Source organism: Delphinus delphis, chromosome 14 (genome assembly GCF_949987515.2).
Source record: "Delphinus delphis chromosome 14, mDelDel1.2, whole genome shotgun sequence".
Classification (NCBI taxonomy): Eukaryota; Metazoa; Chordata; class Mammalia; order Artiodactyla; family Delphinidae; genus Delphinus; species Delphinus delphis.
Window position 1 is genome coordinate 13,703,152 of NC_082696.1, and position 16,242 is coordinate 13,719,393.

The 16,242-nt window shown below is 36.2% G+C and overlaps 1 protein-coding gene across 15 annotated transcripts in view; it reads left to right on the top strand.

Annotated features, from left to right (window-relative positions):
* SYNE1 (spectrin repeat containing nuclear envelope protein 1) overlaps positions 1-16,242 on the top strand; it is a 464,275-nt gene that overhangs the window by 116,983 nt on the left and 331,050 nt on the right. For all 15 annotated transcript variants that reach the window (XM_060029753.1, XM_060029751.1, XM_060029760.1 and 12 more), the window contains exons 6-9: positions 691-783; positions 1,694-1,872; positions 11,895-12,091; positions 14,683-14,792. In XM_060029753.1, the coding sequence (XP_059885736.1) occupies positions 691-783; positions 1,694-1,872; positions 11,895-12,091; positions 14,683-14,792 (579 nt within the window). The remainder of the gene's footprint in view (positions 1-690; positions 784-1,693; positions 1,873-11,894; positions 12,092-14,682; positions 14,793-16,242) is intronic.

Genomic DNA, 16,242 nt, shown 5'->3' on the forward strand with positions numbered 1-16,242 from the left:
AATCCCCCCAGTCTCTTTCTACTCTCTTAACTGTTTCTCTTAATAATTAACTATTTCTTGCCTTTCCTTTATCTTTAAAATGTATTCTGCAAATCACGCTCTAAATTTACCACCTGCATTTTTATTCCCTTTGAGCAAATAATGTGGATTTTGAAGGACTATTTATATATATGTATCATCTTCTCCCTTTGTTTTTCATGTCAGTCCATGTACAGAGGATCACCGGTTAGTACAAATTTTAGAATTTTTAACTGCTGACTTTTATAGGTAAAAGAGAACATAAGTTTCATGCTATTTGGTAACAAATTTCAAAGTAAGTGCATCTTCTTAAACTTCCCCTCACAGTTTCTTTTCCATTCCAGTCAACCTCTGAATGTAAAGAATAACCTTTTTTTTTTTTTTTCCTGTCTGGCGTTTTGTTGGTAATTCCTCGCATGATGTCATATTTTTTTCAACTTTAAACCAGTTTTTGAAATTCATTCTGTAGTTGTGTTTATTGTGTGCACCTAATGAATGCCCCTGAAATTTCCACTGAAACCATGTTTCTATGGCTCACCCTGCTTCCTCTTGTGTACTGCTGCCCAGGCATGACCACATGTTATTGACGTCTAGTCAAGTGCTACTTATTGCATAATTAAATGGTCTGTAATCTTCTAGTACATTACTAGTACAGTTTTTCTTTTTAAACAGATTAAATTAGTCAACATTAACTCCACTGATATAGCTGATGGCCGACCCTCGATAGTTCTCGGACTGATGTGGACCATTATTCTGTATTTCCAGGTATTGTACTTCTTCAGCTCCCTTTTCAGTTGATATAAATGTCACAGATGGAGGTAGTGGTGGACATTTTAATGATGAATAATGCCCTCATTTTCTGTACCTTTGCGGCTGAACCTCAAGTTAGCAGAGATGTGACCTTCACATGTACATTGTTTTTTGTTGGCAAAAATGCCCTCTTTTTCTCCACTAAGGTGTTATATATGGAACTCTCCAAAGAACTCGGCCAGGTACCCAGTCCGAGAAGTGGGTAGAACACGATGGAGATGAAATATTGGTGTAAAAAGAGTTCAGGAAGTTTTTCTTTGTCCTCTGGAAGGGAGCGATTCTATGCTCCTATTAGACATTAAGGGGAGAAATTAACTTGCTGTTCTCTCTGGGATAATTCTTCTAGCCGTAAGGTCGTTTTTTTAAAGAAATGGACTTTATTTTTTAGAGCAGTTTGAGGTTCTCAGCAAAACTGAGCACAGAGTACAGAAATTTCCCATGTACCTCCTGCACCCACACATGCATAGCCTCCCCTTAACCAGTATCCCGCATGGGAGTGGAACATTGGTTACAATTAATGAACCTTTACTGACACATCACTGTCATTTCAAGGTTTGTAGTTTACATTAGGATTCACTCTTGGTGTGTACATCCTTTGAGTCTGGAGAACCATTAGGTTTTGTTTTCTTCATTCATGCATGTATTTAACAAGTGTTCATTACTGTGTACAAGGTCCCATTTTAGATGTGGAAGGAAGTGCAAACAGGAGTAAGACATTGGTCGTGCCCTTTAAGAGCTTATACTGTTGGGAGGTTAAGGGTGTTAAGATCAATCAAGTTGGAAAATTAAACCACCTGAGAAGAGAAGAACAAAGATAATGCTGACGTAATGCTGACGTTTTGCCGACTGTTTGATGCACACGCAGATTGAGGAGTTGACCAGCAACCTACCGCAGCTGCAGCCTCTGTCCAGCAGCACATCCTCTGTGGACAGCGTGGTCAGCTCTGAGACCACCAGCCCCCCAAGCAAACGGAAGGTGGCCACCAAGATCCAAGGAAATGCTAAGAAGGCTTTATTAAACTGGGTCCAGTACACAGTCGCCAAGTAAGTACCAAGAAGGAGTTTGTTTAAATTAGAAACCCTTGAATAATTTGAGTTATCAATTTATGACTGAGTGCACATTCCAGTGATTGCAAAATTTATGGAGACAGAGGAATGAACGGCTTTGCTCCGGCTCTCATTTCACTCTTCCCTTGAATTAAAATGTAAACAGAAAGCATCCCTGATACTCTAGGAAAATGTTGTAATAAAACTAAATCCTTCTTCACTTGTGTGATGGGACCCAATTAAGTTGTTTAATCCCTACACTTGATTAGCATGAGGACTAATGCCATTTAGGTCATTGTTTGGATTTTCTGCTGCTATTAGATAATTTTTACACAAATAAATTAGAGGTTTAAACGTGATTATCTCTTCGTAAGACTATTGAGTTCTATTTAATAATATTGTGGACTGAGATCCACATTCTGAAATAATCATATTTGTTTTTATACCTTGACACTTTCTGGCAATTTTATTTTTTAATGTTTTCTTTGATCTTATCTTTTATCTGGAATGTACATTCTTTTGTCAGCTCCAGCTATATGGACTGGGAGTTTGCTTCTAAGCGTAATAAATTTACATGTGTGCACATATATGTGAGGATACTGGATATAAACTTACTACTCTCAAAAAGTACTTTCTCATAGCAATTGCAATAGAGTTTCAAGTTGATCATACCAATATTTTGTGGTCAGATGTGGTACGTAATAAGATCTCTTCACCTAGAAGATGTGTTTTTGTAAGATTTTCCTAAATGACATGTAAAATTAACTCGCTTTCTATTTTGTTTCACATGCCTAGATATAACCCACATCTAATTCTCTCCTTCTGGAAAATAGTTGTAAACAAGTACTTATCATTATAAAACACTGAGGCACTAAACACAGGAAGTTCTATTTTTAAAGAGTTTGAAGAGCAAAAATAAGGAGAGAAAAAAATAAACGTAGAGAAGATGTAATTAGTGTTACTAACGTATAGTTTTATTTAACTTGTAAAGTGTGTTGATGGTTTTCTAATTTGGGGTATATTTTTATGATTCAAGTTGCAATTAAAAATATTTCTGAAAGCAAAGCTTTGTGACTCTTGGGACTCTAGTAGGGATGAAATTAAAAGCCCTTCCCACATTGCTGGCATGCTCTTTGCATTCCATCTACAGTGGGTATTACTAATCTCTTTTGCAGCTTAACCAAGCAGGGAGAAGAAACATGTTGGGTAGGAGAGGACTGGTGACCACATGCTACAACATATATCATGATGCTATCACGATAAAAATTTGTAATAATGTCAATGTGACATTCTGTTGTCTCTTGCTCCACACAGCATTTAATTAAACAAAGTAAATAAATTTTCATTTAATATTATATAGCTTGAAATAAAATCAAATTCAATGATGTTGGAGTTTTCCTGCATAAGTTTTGTTTCACACATGATGTGCAGGGGTCTAATAATAATCGTCATTCCTGCAACTTGTATGTTTGTAACATTGGTGGAAGTTGTATTTTCCTTACCTGTATAAATGTCCAGATTTGTGGACCCAAGGATTCTCCACCTATCAACACCTCAATGAGATCCATTTATTTAACAGCTGCATAAATTGTAGAGATTTAGGGAGATGACCGCTTTCTGCCATGAATAGTCTGGAATGAACACATGATTCTGTCATGCTCCCACATTGTCGATAATTTTTCTAAAAGCTATTTTACACTATCCTGGTATTTATTTTTCAAGCAATTTCTTACCTGACATGGATAAAATAACTTTAGAATCTGTACCTAGTTCAGTATATGACATGTCTGTAAAATTATCATTTGTGAGACTCCGTAGTGTGAAGGTTTATCCATCTCACAAGACTGAAGATGGCGAGAAAGGATAAAACATCCAGTGAGCACCAAATTGTCGGAGTGTATTGAGGTTTCATATAAAATTTCAAAATACTTGATAAGTAAATCAAAAAACTGTTTCAGTAACACAAGATAGTTAATCCCCCCTTCTTTTTTTTTTTTTTTTTACCAATTTCATCTGCTATCTATACTGTCAGAAATGAAAGCATGTCTGACATTTGCATACCTTCTTTTCAAATGTCTAAGAACAGTTGTATTTTAGGACAAAAATCAGTAAGATAACCAAACAAATGAAGACATGTGTATACAGACCCATTCAAAATAACTTGAAGCAAATATTTATTAGCCTATAAATTGGATGTACTTCTTTAAGTGATGTATCTAAGTTTCTTTCAGTTTGTATCACTTCTTTAAGTGAGGTATCTACATTTTCTTTGATTTTGTATCTACAGTTCAGAGGCTTGGACTAAAGCTTTTTAGGAATATCACCTACTAGTTTGATCTAATACAAAACATTATAAGTGTGTATGCGTGCGTCTGTGTGTGTGTGTGTATTCAACAAATAAGGAGGAAGACCATGTAACAAACCATTTTTAATTGTTCCAACATGGTGAATATTTAGGAAAACATTTTATATATACAATAAAATTCAAGAAAATCAGAAAATATCTAATACATGATGAATATTTATCAGCTGTTCACTTATTTACACCCACCTTAATTTTTTTTTTTAGTTTTCTTTTTTTTTTTTATACAGCAGGTTCTTATTAGTCATCCATTTTACACACATCAGTGTATACATGTCAATCCTAATCTCCCAATTCATCACATCACCACCCCCACCCCTGACCGCTTTCCCCCCTTGCTGTCCATACGTTGGTTTTCTACATCTGTGTCTCTATTTCTGCCCTGCAAACTGGTTGATCTGTACCATTTTTCAAGGTTCCACATATATGCATTAATATACGATATTTGTTTTTCTGTTTCTGACTTACTTCACTCTGTATGATGGTCTCTAGATCCACCCACATCTCTACAAATGACCCAGTTTCATTCCTTTTTATGGCTGAGTAATATTCCAATGTGTATATGTACCACATCTTCTTTATCCATCAGTCTGTCGATGGACATTTAGGTTGCTTCCGTGACCTGGCTATTGTAAATAGTGCTGCAATAAACATTGTGTTACATGAGTCTTTTTGAGTTACGGTTTTGTCTGGGTATATGCCCAGTAGTGGGATTGCTGGATCATATGGTAACTCTATTTTTAGTTTTTTAAGGAACCTCCATACTGTTCTCCATAGTGGCTGTAACAATTTACATTCCCACCAACAGTGCAAGAAGGTTCCCTTTTCTCCACACCCTCTCCAGCATTTGTTGTTTGTAGATTTTCTGATGATGCCCATTCTAACTGGTGTGAGGTGATACCTCATTGTAGTTTTGATTTGCAGTTCCCTAATAATTAGTGATGTTGAGCAACTTTTCATGTGCCTCTTGGCCATCTGTATGTCTTCTTTGGAGAAAAGTCTATTTAGGTCTTCTGCCCATTTTTGGATTGGGTTCTTTGTTTTTTTAATATTGAGCTGCATGAGCTGTTTATTTTGGAGATTAATCCTTTGTCTGTTGATTCGTTTGCAAATATTTTCTCCCATTCTGTGGGTTGTCTTTTCATCTTGTTTATGGTTTCCTTTGCTGTGCAAAAGCTTTTAAGTTTCATTAGTTCCAATTTGTTTATTTTTGTTTTTATTTCCATTACTCTAGGAGGTGGATCAAAAAAGACCTTGCTGTGGTTTATGTCAAAGAGTGTTCTTCCTATGTTTTCCTCTAAGGGTTTTATAGTGTCTGGTCTTACATATAGGTCTCTAATCCATTTTGAGTTCTTTTTGTTTATGGTGTTAGGGAGTGTTCTAATTTCATTCTTTTACATGTAGCTGTCCAGTTTTCCCAGCACCACTTATTGAAGAGACTGTCTTTTCTCCATTGTATGTTCTTGCCTCCTTTGTCATAGATTAGTTGACCATAGGTGTGTGGGTTTATCTCTGGGCTTTCTATCTTGTTCCATTGATCTATATTTCTGTTTCTGTGCCAGTACCATATTGTCTTGCTTACTGTAGCTTTGTAGTATAGTCTGAAGTCAGGGAGTCTGATTCTTCCAGCTCCGTTTTTTGTTCTCAAGACTGCTTTGGCTATTTGGGGTCTTTTGTGTCTCCATACAAATTTTAAGATTTTTTGTTCTAGTTATGTAAAAAATGCCATTGGTAATTTGATAGAGATTGCATTGAATCTGTAGATTGCTTTGGGTAGTATAGTCATTTTCACAATATTGATTCTTCCAATCCAAGAACATGGCATATCTCTCCATCTGTTGGTATCATCTTTAATTTCTTTCATCAGTGTCTTATAGTTTTCTGCATAAAGGTCTTTTGTCTCCATAGGTAGGTTTATTCCTAGGTATTTTATTCATTTTGTTGCAATGCTAAATGGGATTGTTTACTTAATTTCTCTTTCTGACCTTTCATTATTAGTGTATAGGAATGCAAGAGATTTCTATGCATTAATTTTGTATCCTGCAACTTTACCAAATTCATCGATTAGCTCTAATAGTTTTCTGGTGGCCTCTTTAGGATTCTCTATGTATAGTATCATGTCATCTGCAAACAATGACAGTTTTACTTCTTTTCCAATTTGTATTCCTTTTATTTCTTTTTCTTCTCTGATTGCCGTGGCTAGGACTTCAAATACTATGTTGAATAATAGTGGTGAGAGTGGACCTCCTTGTCTTGTTCCTGATCTTAGAGGAAATGCTTTCAGTTTTTCACTATTGAGAATGATGTTTGCTGTGGCTTTGTCGTATATGGCCTTTATTATGTTGAGGTAGGTTCCCTCTATGCCCTCTTTCTGAGAGTTTTTATCATAAATGGGTATTGAATTTTGTCAAAAGCTTTCTCTGCATCTATTGAGATGATCGTATGGTTTTTACTCTTCAATTATTTAATATGGTGTATCACATTGATTGATTTGCATATATTGATAAACACACTTGATCATGGTGTATGATCCCTTTAATATGTTGTTGGATTCTGTTTGCTAGTATTTTGTTGAGGATTTTTGCATGTATATTCATCAGTGATATTGGTCTGTAATTTTCTTTTTTTGTAGTATCTTTGTCTGGTTTTTGTATCAGGGTGATGGTGGCCTCGTAGAATGAGTTTGGGAGTGTTCCTTCCTCTGCAATGTTTTGGAAGAGTTTGAGAAGGATGGGTGTTAGCTCTTCTTTAAATGTTTGATAGAATTCACCTGTGAAGCCATCTGGTCCTGGACTTCTGTTTGTTGGAAGATTTTTAATCACAGTTTAAATTTCATTACTTGTGATTGGTCTGTTCATATTTTCTATTTCTTCCTGGTTCAGTCTTGGAAGGTTATACCTCTCTAAAAATTTGTCCATTTCTTACAGGTTGTCCATTTTATTGGTATAGAGTTGCTTGTAGTAGTCTCTTAGGATGCTTTGTATTTCTGCGGTGTCTGTTGTAACTTCTCCTTTTTCATTTCTAATTTTATTGATTTGAGTCCTCTCCCTCTTTTTCTTGATGAATCTGGCTAATGGTTTATCAATTTTGTTTATCTTCTCCAAGAACCAGCTTTTAGTTTTATTGATCTTTGCTATTGTTTTCTTTGTTTCTATTTCATTTACTTCTGCTCTGATCTTTATGATTTCTTTCCTTCTGCTAACTTTAGGTTTTGTTTGTTCTTCTCTCTCTAGTTCCTTTAGGTGTAAGTTTAGATTGTTTATTTGAGATTTTTCTTGTTTCTTGAAGTAGGCTTGTATAGTTATGAACTTCCCTCTTAGAACTGCTTTTGCTGCATCCCATAGGTTTTGGATCGTTGTGTTTTTATTGTCATTTTTCTCTAGGTATGTTTTGAATTCCCTTTGATTTCTTCAGTGATCTCTGGGTTGTTTAGTAATGTATTGTTTAGCGTCCGTGTGTTCGTGTTTGTTACGTTTTTTTCCCTGTAAGTGATTTCTAATCTTATAGCGTTGTGGTTGGAAAAGATGCTTGATACGATTTCAGTTTTCTTAAATTTACTGAGGCCTTGATTTGTGACCCAAGATGTTATCTATCCTGGAGAATGTTCCATGTGCACTTGAGAATAAAGCATAATCTGCTGTTTTTGGATGGAATTTCCTATAAATATCAATTAAATCTATCTGGTCTATTATGTCATTTAAAGCTTGTGTTTCCTTATTAATTTTCTGTTTGGATGATCTGTCCATCGGTGTAAGTGAGGTGTTAAAATCCCCCACTGTTATTGTGTTACTGTCGATTTCCCCTTTTATAGCTTTTAGCAGTTGCCTTATGTATTGAGGTGCTCCTATGTTGGGTGCATATATATTTATAAATGTTACATCTTCTTCTTGGATTGATATCTTGATCATTATGTAGTGTCCTTCCTTGTGTCTTATAACATTCTTTATTTTAAAGTCTATTTTATCTGACATGAGTATGGCTACTCCAGCTTTCTTTTGATTTCCATTTGCATGGAGTATCTTTTTCCATCCCCTCACTTTCAGACTGTATGTGTCCCTAGGTCTGAAGTGGGTCTCTTGTAGACAGCATATATATGGGTCTTGTTTTTGTATCCATTTAGCAAGCCTGTGTCTTTTGGTTGGAGCATTTAATCCATTCAAATTTAAGGTAATTATTGATATGTATGTTCCTATTACCATTTTGTTAATTGTTTTGGGTTTGGTTTTGTGGGTCCTTTTCTTCTGTTGTGTTTCCCACTTAGAGAAGTTCCTTTAGCATTTGTTGTAGAGCTGGTTTGGTGGTGCTGAATTCTCTTAGCTTTTGCTTGTCAGGAAAGCTTTTGATTTCTCCCCAGAATCTGAATGAGATCCTTGCTGGGTAGAGTAATCTTGTTTGTAGGTTCTTCCCTCTCATTACTTTAAGTATATCATGGCACTCCCTTCTGGTTTGTAGAATTTCTGCTGAGAAATCAGCTGTTAAACCTTATGGGAGTTCCCTTGTATGTTATTTGTTGTTTTTCCCTTGCTGATTTCAATAATTTTTCTTTGTCTTTAATTTTTGCCGATTTGATTACTATGTGTCTTGGCGTGTTTCTCCTTGGGTTTCTCCTGTATGAGACTCTGCACTTTCTGGAGTTGGGTGGCTATTTCCTTTCCCATGTTAGGGAAGTTTTCGACTCTTATCTCTTCAGATATTTTCTCTGGTCCTTTCTCTCTCTCTTCTCCTTCTAGGACCCCTGTAATGTGAATATAGGGGTGCATTTCATGTTGTCCCAGAGGTCTGTTAGGCTGTCTTCATTTCTTTTCATTCTTTTTTCTCTATTCTGTTCTACAGCAGTGAATTCCACCATTCTGTCTTCCAGGTCACTTATCCGTTCTTCAGCCTCAGTTATTCTGCTATTGATTCCTTCTAGTGTATTTTTCCTCTCAGTTATTGTATTGTTCATCTCTGTTTTTTGTTCTTCAATTCTTCTTCTAGGTCTTTGTTAAACATTTCTTGCATCTTCTTGATCTTTGCCTCCATTCTTTTTCTGAGGTCCTGGGTCATCTTCACCATCATTATTCTGAATTCTATTTCTGGAAGGTTGCCTATCTCCACTTCATTTAGTTGTTTTTCTGAAGTTTTATCTTGTTGCTTCATCTGGTACATAGCCCTCTGCCTTTTCATCTTGTCTATCTTTCTGTGAATGTGGTTTTAGTTCCACAGGCTGCAGGACTGTAGTTCTTCTTGCTTCTGCTGTGTGCCCTCTGGTGGGTGAGGCTATCTAAGAAACCTGTGCAAGTTTCCTGATGGGAGGGACTGGTGGTGGGTAGAGCTGGCTATTGCTCTGGTGGGCAGAGCTCAGTAAAACTTTAATCCGCTTGTCTGATGATGGGTGAGGCTGGGTTTCCTCCCTGTTGGTTGTTTGACCTGAGGCAACCCAACACTGGAGTCTCCCTGGGCTCTTTGGTGGGGCTAATGGTGGACTCTGGGAGGGATCAAGCCAAGGAGTACTTCCCAGAATTTCTGCTGCCAGTGTCCTTGTCTTCACAGTGAGATAGAGCCACCCCCCACCTCTGCAGGAGACCCTGCAACACTAGCAGGTAGGTCTGGTTTAGTCTCCTATGGTGTCACTGCTCCTTCCCCCAGGGTGCTGATATGCACACTACTTTGTGTGTGCCCTCCAAGAGTGGAGTCTCTGTTTCCCGTAGTCTTGTAGAAGTCCTGCAGTGAAATCCCGCTAGCCTTCAAAGTCTGATTCTCTAGGAATTCCTCCTCCCATTGCAGGACCCCCAGCTTGGGAAGCCTGACGTGGGGCTCAGAACCTTCACTCCAGTGGTGGACTTCTGTGGTATAAGTGTTCTCCAGTTTGTGAGTCACCCACCCAGCAGTTATGGGATTTGATTTTATTGTGATTGTGCCCCTCCTACCGTCTCATTGTGACTTCTCCTTTGTCTTTGGATGTGGGGTATCTTTTTTGGTGAGTTCCAGTGTCTTCCTGTCAATGATTGTTCAGCAGTTAGTTGTGATTCCGGTGTTCTCGCAAGAGGGAGTGAGAGCACGTCCTTCTACTCTGCCATCTTGAACCAGAACTCAATTTGTTAAAATGTAATTTGATATAAATACACTAATATGTATAAAATAGATAACTAATAAGAACCTGCTGTATAAAAAAAATAAAAAATTCAAAAAAATAAAAATAAAAAAATGTAAAATAAAATTAAAAAAATAATGTGAGGTGGCATAAAGAGACTGTGCATACAAAAACGTTTTGAAATGGGGAACTGTTGGCAAATGGAAAATATAGGAAGAAAAATCAGCGGCAAATGTACAAATGAATAGATAATAAGAACATACTGTTTAACCTGGCTGGACATTTGCCAGTGTGTCAGGCATTGTCTGAAAAAATTAAATCTCTACCACCAGAGACAGAAACTCTAAAAGAACTAAGAGATGTTGCTGCAATCTTACAAAATTGTTTTTAAAATATTTATTTAAGAAGCCAGTGATTAGGTCCAAGGATGTTATTTTTAGCACAATATATTTTATGGAAACTCAGTATACATTGGTAGAACATGATTTAAAGTGAAGCTTAAAGTTTGCAGAGAGAAAATGTAAGGACATTTACCAACTTTTTATATTAATCACGGTATCAGTAAGATATATTGTCTCTTACAGTTTGTGGAAATTTTGAGAATATAGTAGAAAAGAAGAATTCAGTGATATTATTTCTGCTTTATTTAGAAACAACTGTAATGAGACTAAATTTCTAAAAAGAAACTACCAGAATATTTATCTACTGAATGTTACCTAATTTATTGATCACTTTTAAAGGCTCTAGACTTAAGCAAAAAATGTTGCTCAAAGACATCTTTGCAACTCTTTTTGAAACTGTCTTTATGGTTGATAAGTTACATGTAGAGAAAAATTATTCATTGTGAGCTTGCCTCGCTTGTTTTTTCAACACCAAAATATTGCTACAAACTTGCATCACTTCTTAGTGATCATATCTGGCTTTGAAGTAAATCCACGAAAGAGCAAAGATTTGCCACCAGCACATTGCCCTCAAGGCAATTCTATAAAAAGAGTTTAAAAAACAATTTGCTCAAACAGTTTGATGGTAGGGTAAATGAATCTTGTCTGTACTTATGTGGAGTATAGGGTTTTTTGTGACTAGTTTAGAGACATCGTCACAACCATTTGCATTTTGTTCATTCTACAGCATTTGATATAATTCAGCCACATTATATCTATCTGTTATCATCTGTGCATGTACAACACAGGCTGCTTGTCATTCTCATTAGAAATGTGTTAGAGACTTCTTCAAAAAAATACACAATGGTGAATTGTTACCAGTTTCGGTGTTTTTAAAATGTTCCCTTTTTTTATTTTGTCAGGTATTTTTTCTCTCTATTGGTTTCCTTTAAAAATGTGCTTTCCATTGAGTCTTTCAATTACTGAAAACTCTAATATAGAAAACTCTTTAAGTATGGAACCAGAATTTCTACACCTTATCTTGGTACCCATTAAAAATTTTGCTTTGCTTATTTTTTCTCAAAACCAGTATACCGGTATAGCTAACTGCCCATCGTCCACTGCCGAGGAGGATTAGATTGAGTCTTTGAGGAAGTGTGCATTACCTGCTTAGAAAGTGACATTATCATTATTTTCTTTAAAGGCAGAGCGGAATAGAAGTAAAAGACTTCGGGCGGAGTTGGAGAAGTGGAGTGGCCTTTCATTCAGTCATCCATGCTATTCAACCGGAACTAGTGGACTTGGAGAAGGTGAAAGGAAGATCTAACCGGGAAAACCTGGAGGAGGCTTTCACTATTGCTGAAACGGAGCTGGGAATCCCGAGACTCCTAGATCCCGAAGGCACGTTGAGCGACTGCTGGCTCTTGTATCCCTCAACTCAGTAGGGTTGTATGTCTTAAACCCAGATATTACAGATGCCTTCCGAGAGGTCAGAAAACTTTGAAAAGTGGGAAGGAATAGTATCTTCCTGCACCAGTTTTCTTTTGGAAAAATATTTGCCACTATACACGGGAGCAAAATACAGCTGTGTTGCTCCTAACAGCCCTTGACATGGGTGGTACCAGCCAGGGGAACTGTACTTACTCAGTGTACCTCAGGATGGAATGAAAGTTTTACAAGTGAGTGTACGGCGAGGAGGAGAATCCGGAAGAGTAAAAAATTGTTAGTAATCTCAGAGCGTATCTTTAAAATGTTAGTCATTAGAAACTTAGAAATGTTGATAACTACCCAGTATTTAGGTGTCAGTCAGGAAAACTACCCAAGTGATTGACCTAATATCTTTCACTAGAATTTCTTGGCAACTTCTTGGTGAGGCTGTGAATTTTAAGACTTTCTGGAAATGGAGTTAACTCTGTCAAGCCTTCAAAAGGCAATTTTGGTGCCTTTAATAAACTTCTAGTTGTTTGTTAAATTGAAATAAAAGGGTCAAAGTGAATTTTCCAAAAGTCCCAGATAATGCCTTATTTGGCTTGGTAATTATGGAAATTTCCATTAATGAATGCAAAAATGTAAATACAGCGAAAGCAAGTTTTTTTAAAATATTTTATTTTATTTATTTTGTCTGTTTTTTTTGGCTGCATCGGGTCTTCACTGTGGCACGTGGGCTTCTCTCTAGTTGTGGCGCGAGGGCTTCAGAGCGTGCGAGCTCAGTAGCTGCGGCGCAGGCTTAGTTGCCCTGCAGCATGTGGGATCTTAGTTCCCCGACCGGGGATCAAACCTGCGTCCCCTTCCTTGGAAGGTGGATTCTTTACCACTGGACCACCAGGGAAGTCCCGCAAGTTATTTTTAAAGATGAGATTTCAGAATGAACATTTCTAGCTCTAAAACAGTGTCTACCTGCTTGGCTTCCTCTGAGATGACGGCCAGCATGGAGATCCCTTGACATTTTAGGGACCTGTGGTGCCCGCCCCCCCTCCAGTCTCACTAGGGGAGCCAAGGACTTTCCACCTTGTGTCTTCACAAACACACACCACACACACACAAAGCCAGTAGTATCCAGGACACTACTCAGCTCAAGGGGAAAGACACACAAATATCACAGCCCTCACTTCAGAGAATGCATCAGAGCTGAAATTTCTTCCTAGAGTAGGATAGGAGGAGGATACGAATGGTTCTTTCATATCCACCAGACCAGAGGATCTTAATATTTTCTTTGATCATCAGAAATTGAGTTTGCCCACATGCAAGGCTATCCCACATATAAAGTGATTATTTTCCTAATGAGAACTTCCACTTCAAAAAAGTTTTTAGCCAACTTGAACATATAAACTCTTAGGAATACAGATTAAATAGACCAGTATCTATTATAACAATTGTTTTATGATTTAGTCGCATGTGTATTTAAAAACATATACTATATTAAGTCATGTATTAAATGTTTCCACTTTCACTCTTCATGAAAGTTTTATTCTTCACATGCGTTCTCCACATCAGTGATCTTATCATTTCTAAAATCACCTCTGAGTCATCTCGTGAATTCCAGAATACATTATCTTTAAGTCTTTTAAGAGTTGTACCACTTCTTAAATCCTACATTGATGGTCGCTAGAAATTATATTTCAAATCGCAAGAAACAATACAAAATATTAGGGCAGTTTTATATTTTGATTTTCATGGTTTTTGTTTGTTCTGGTTTTTTTTCTCTATTGGTGCAGATATTGTATTTCTAATCTCCAAATGTAACCCCTTATTCCATTGCCTTTAAAAGGGATATTTAAGACTTGTTGAAAACATTCAACACTTTTTATGTATCCAGTCTTACCCAGATTCTATAATTACTAAATTCATATAAATATCTTTGCTTGATTTTTACTGATTTAATTAGGTAAACATCTATATACTTTAAAATGACAGTGATTGAGATCTTTTCAGGCTCTGTTTCACTCAAAGAGTACTTGATTGTTCAAAGTACAGTGACTTAGACGGAAGGCTCCACAATGGAGAAGCTGCATAAGGACTTGGACATAAGGCATCTCTCTCTTTTCTAAAATAAATTGATATTTGGCCATATGTAGTATGTAGACTACGTAGTCACTTGTCATTCAGTGCCACATCTGTTAGCATGTTTTACTACTCATCTACCCCAACTCTGAAATGTACATATCATTTGTATTTTAGTAACTAGACAGAATGTAGGAACAACTATATATATCTCATATTTCTGATGAGTGTAGAGATTATTTAAATGAAACATGTACTACTTTCCTAAAAGCTCTTGGTTAAAATATGTCATCTTTCTGAGTCGTAAAATTTCCCCCATGGATTATCCAGACTAAACTGGTTTTTCCTGTCACCATCTCTAAATAGTACTCTATTTTTCTTTTGCATTTAGGACAGTGTCTTTTGGTATATTCTCTAGATTTCAAAGTTTGTATTATTAAAATCTTTTTAATGCTATTTAATTTATTCACATTTGGGTTTGGTTTTTCCAGATGTTGATGTGGATAAACCAGATGAGAAGTCTATTATGACCTACGTAGCCCAGTTTCTGAAACATTATCCCGACGTTCACAGTACAGGCACTGATGGGCAAGAGAATGATGTAAGTGTTTGTTTTTGTTTGAGTGCTGATAATACACTCGATGGTAGTGACTTGGATTTTTAATATGCTGTTTTCAAAAAATTAAACTGGAATGCATTTTAATATGAGAGCAACTGAGTAAAGACTGATATCACCAACTGGGGAGGAGATTAGAGGGAAAGATTTCTCTGATTTGTATGTTGGATATAGCAGAGAAAGAATTATTAATAATAAATACTGAACATATAATAGTGAGGGATTAAAACCTAGGAAAGATAGGGAATTCCCTGGTGGTGCAGTGGTTAGGACTCCACACTTTCATTGCCGAGGGCACAGGTTCAATCTCTGGTCGGGGGACCAAGATATCCCAAACAGCACGGCATGGCAAATAAAATGAAATGAAATAAAATAGTAGAGTAGAATAAAGTAAAGATAGCAGTGTCGGGAAACTTTATTGTAGCAATTTGACGATTGAATTAATTTTATATCCGTCATATTATTTATGCATTTAGATCCTGAGTTCCCTTCTTCTGTTCAGTCTGATAAAATCTAATTTTGACTTTTAGATTTATAAGTTGCTACTCATTGCAAACATATGTAAGTAAGGCAAACTTATGAAAGTTCTAATTATTCACTGTGTTTAGATTCTCAGCCTCTCAGTAGTTTAAATAACATTTACATTTTTCATATTGCTCAAATGATATATGTTTGTTGTCATAAATAGACAAAAACAAAAGTTGGGAAAAAAAGAAAAAGAAAATTACCTGTACTTGACCTTCTGCAGAGAATCTATTCTAAAAAAAGTAACACTTTGGTGTGAGTTCCATGTGTGTAGACACATAAAATATTTTAACAAAAATATTGATAGAATTGCAGTATACATACAATTTTATAATTTTCTGTTTTCTGTTAACATCATACAAAAAACCCTTCTCATGCCATTCTTTCTAGAACATCATATAGACGTACAGTAATTTATTTACCCAATATTAATTGTTGAAAATTTCTGATTTTTTGCTATTATAAAAAAATACTTCTATGAACAATTTTGTAATAAGCATTGTTTTACAGTTCTTTCTTAGAAGAGAAATTCCTAGACTAAAGGGCATACAGATATTTACTGCTTCTGAAATGATTTTTTCAAATCCTCCTGTAGAAAGATCTCCCATTTTACAGTCCAGCCAGCAGAATGCCTACCTTCTGTTTTGAACAACAATGGATATTATTCTCCTATTTTTTAAAAGTACTGTAGTATTGTTTAGTTTTGATTTTGTTTTGTTGTTTCGGTTTTGGGTTTTTGTGGGTTTTTTTTTAGAGGGACGAGGATTCACTACTGAATTTAAAATTAATTATTAGGCAGAATGACATTAGGGAAGAATTATAAATGGAATTTTCAAGACATGTTAAAAACAATCTCTCTGTCTTTACTGTTGAGGTCTCTACTAGAGTTTTCAGAGAGGTTTGAGATTAT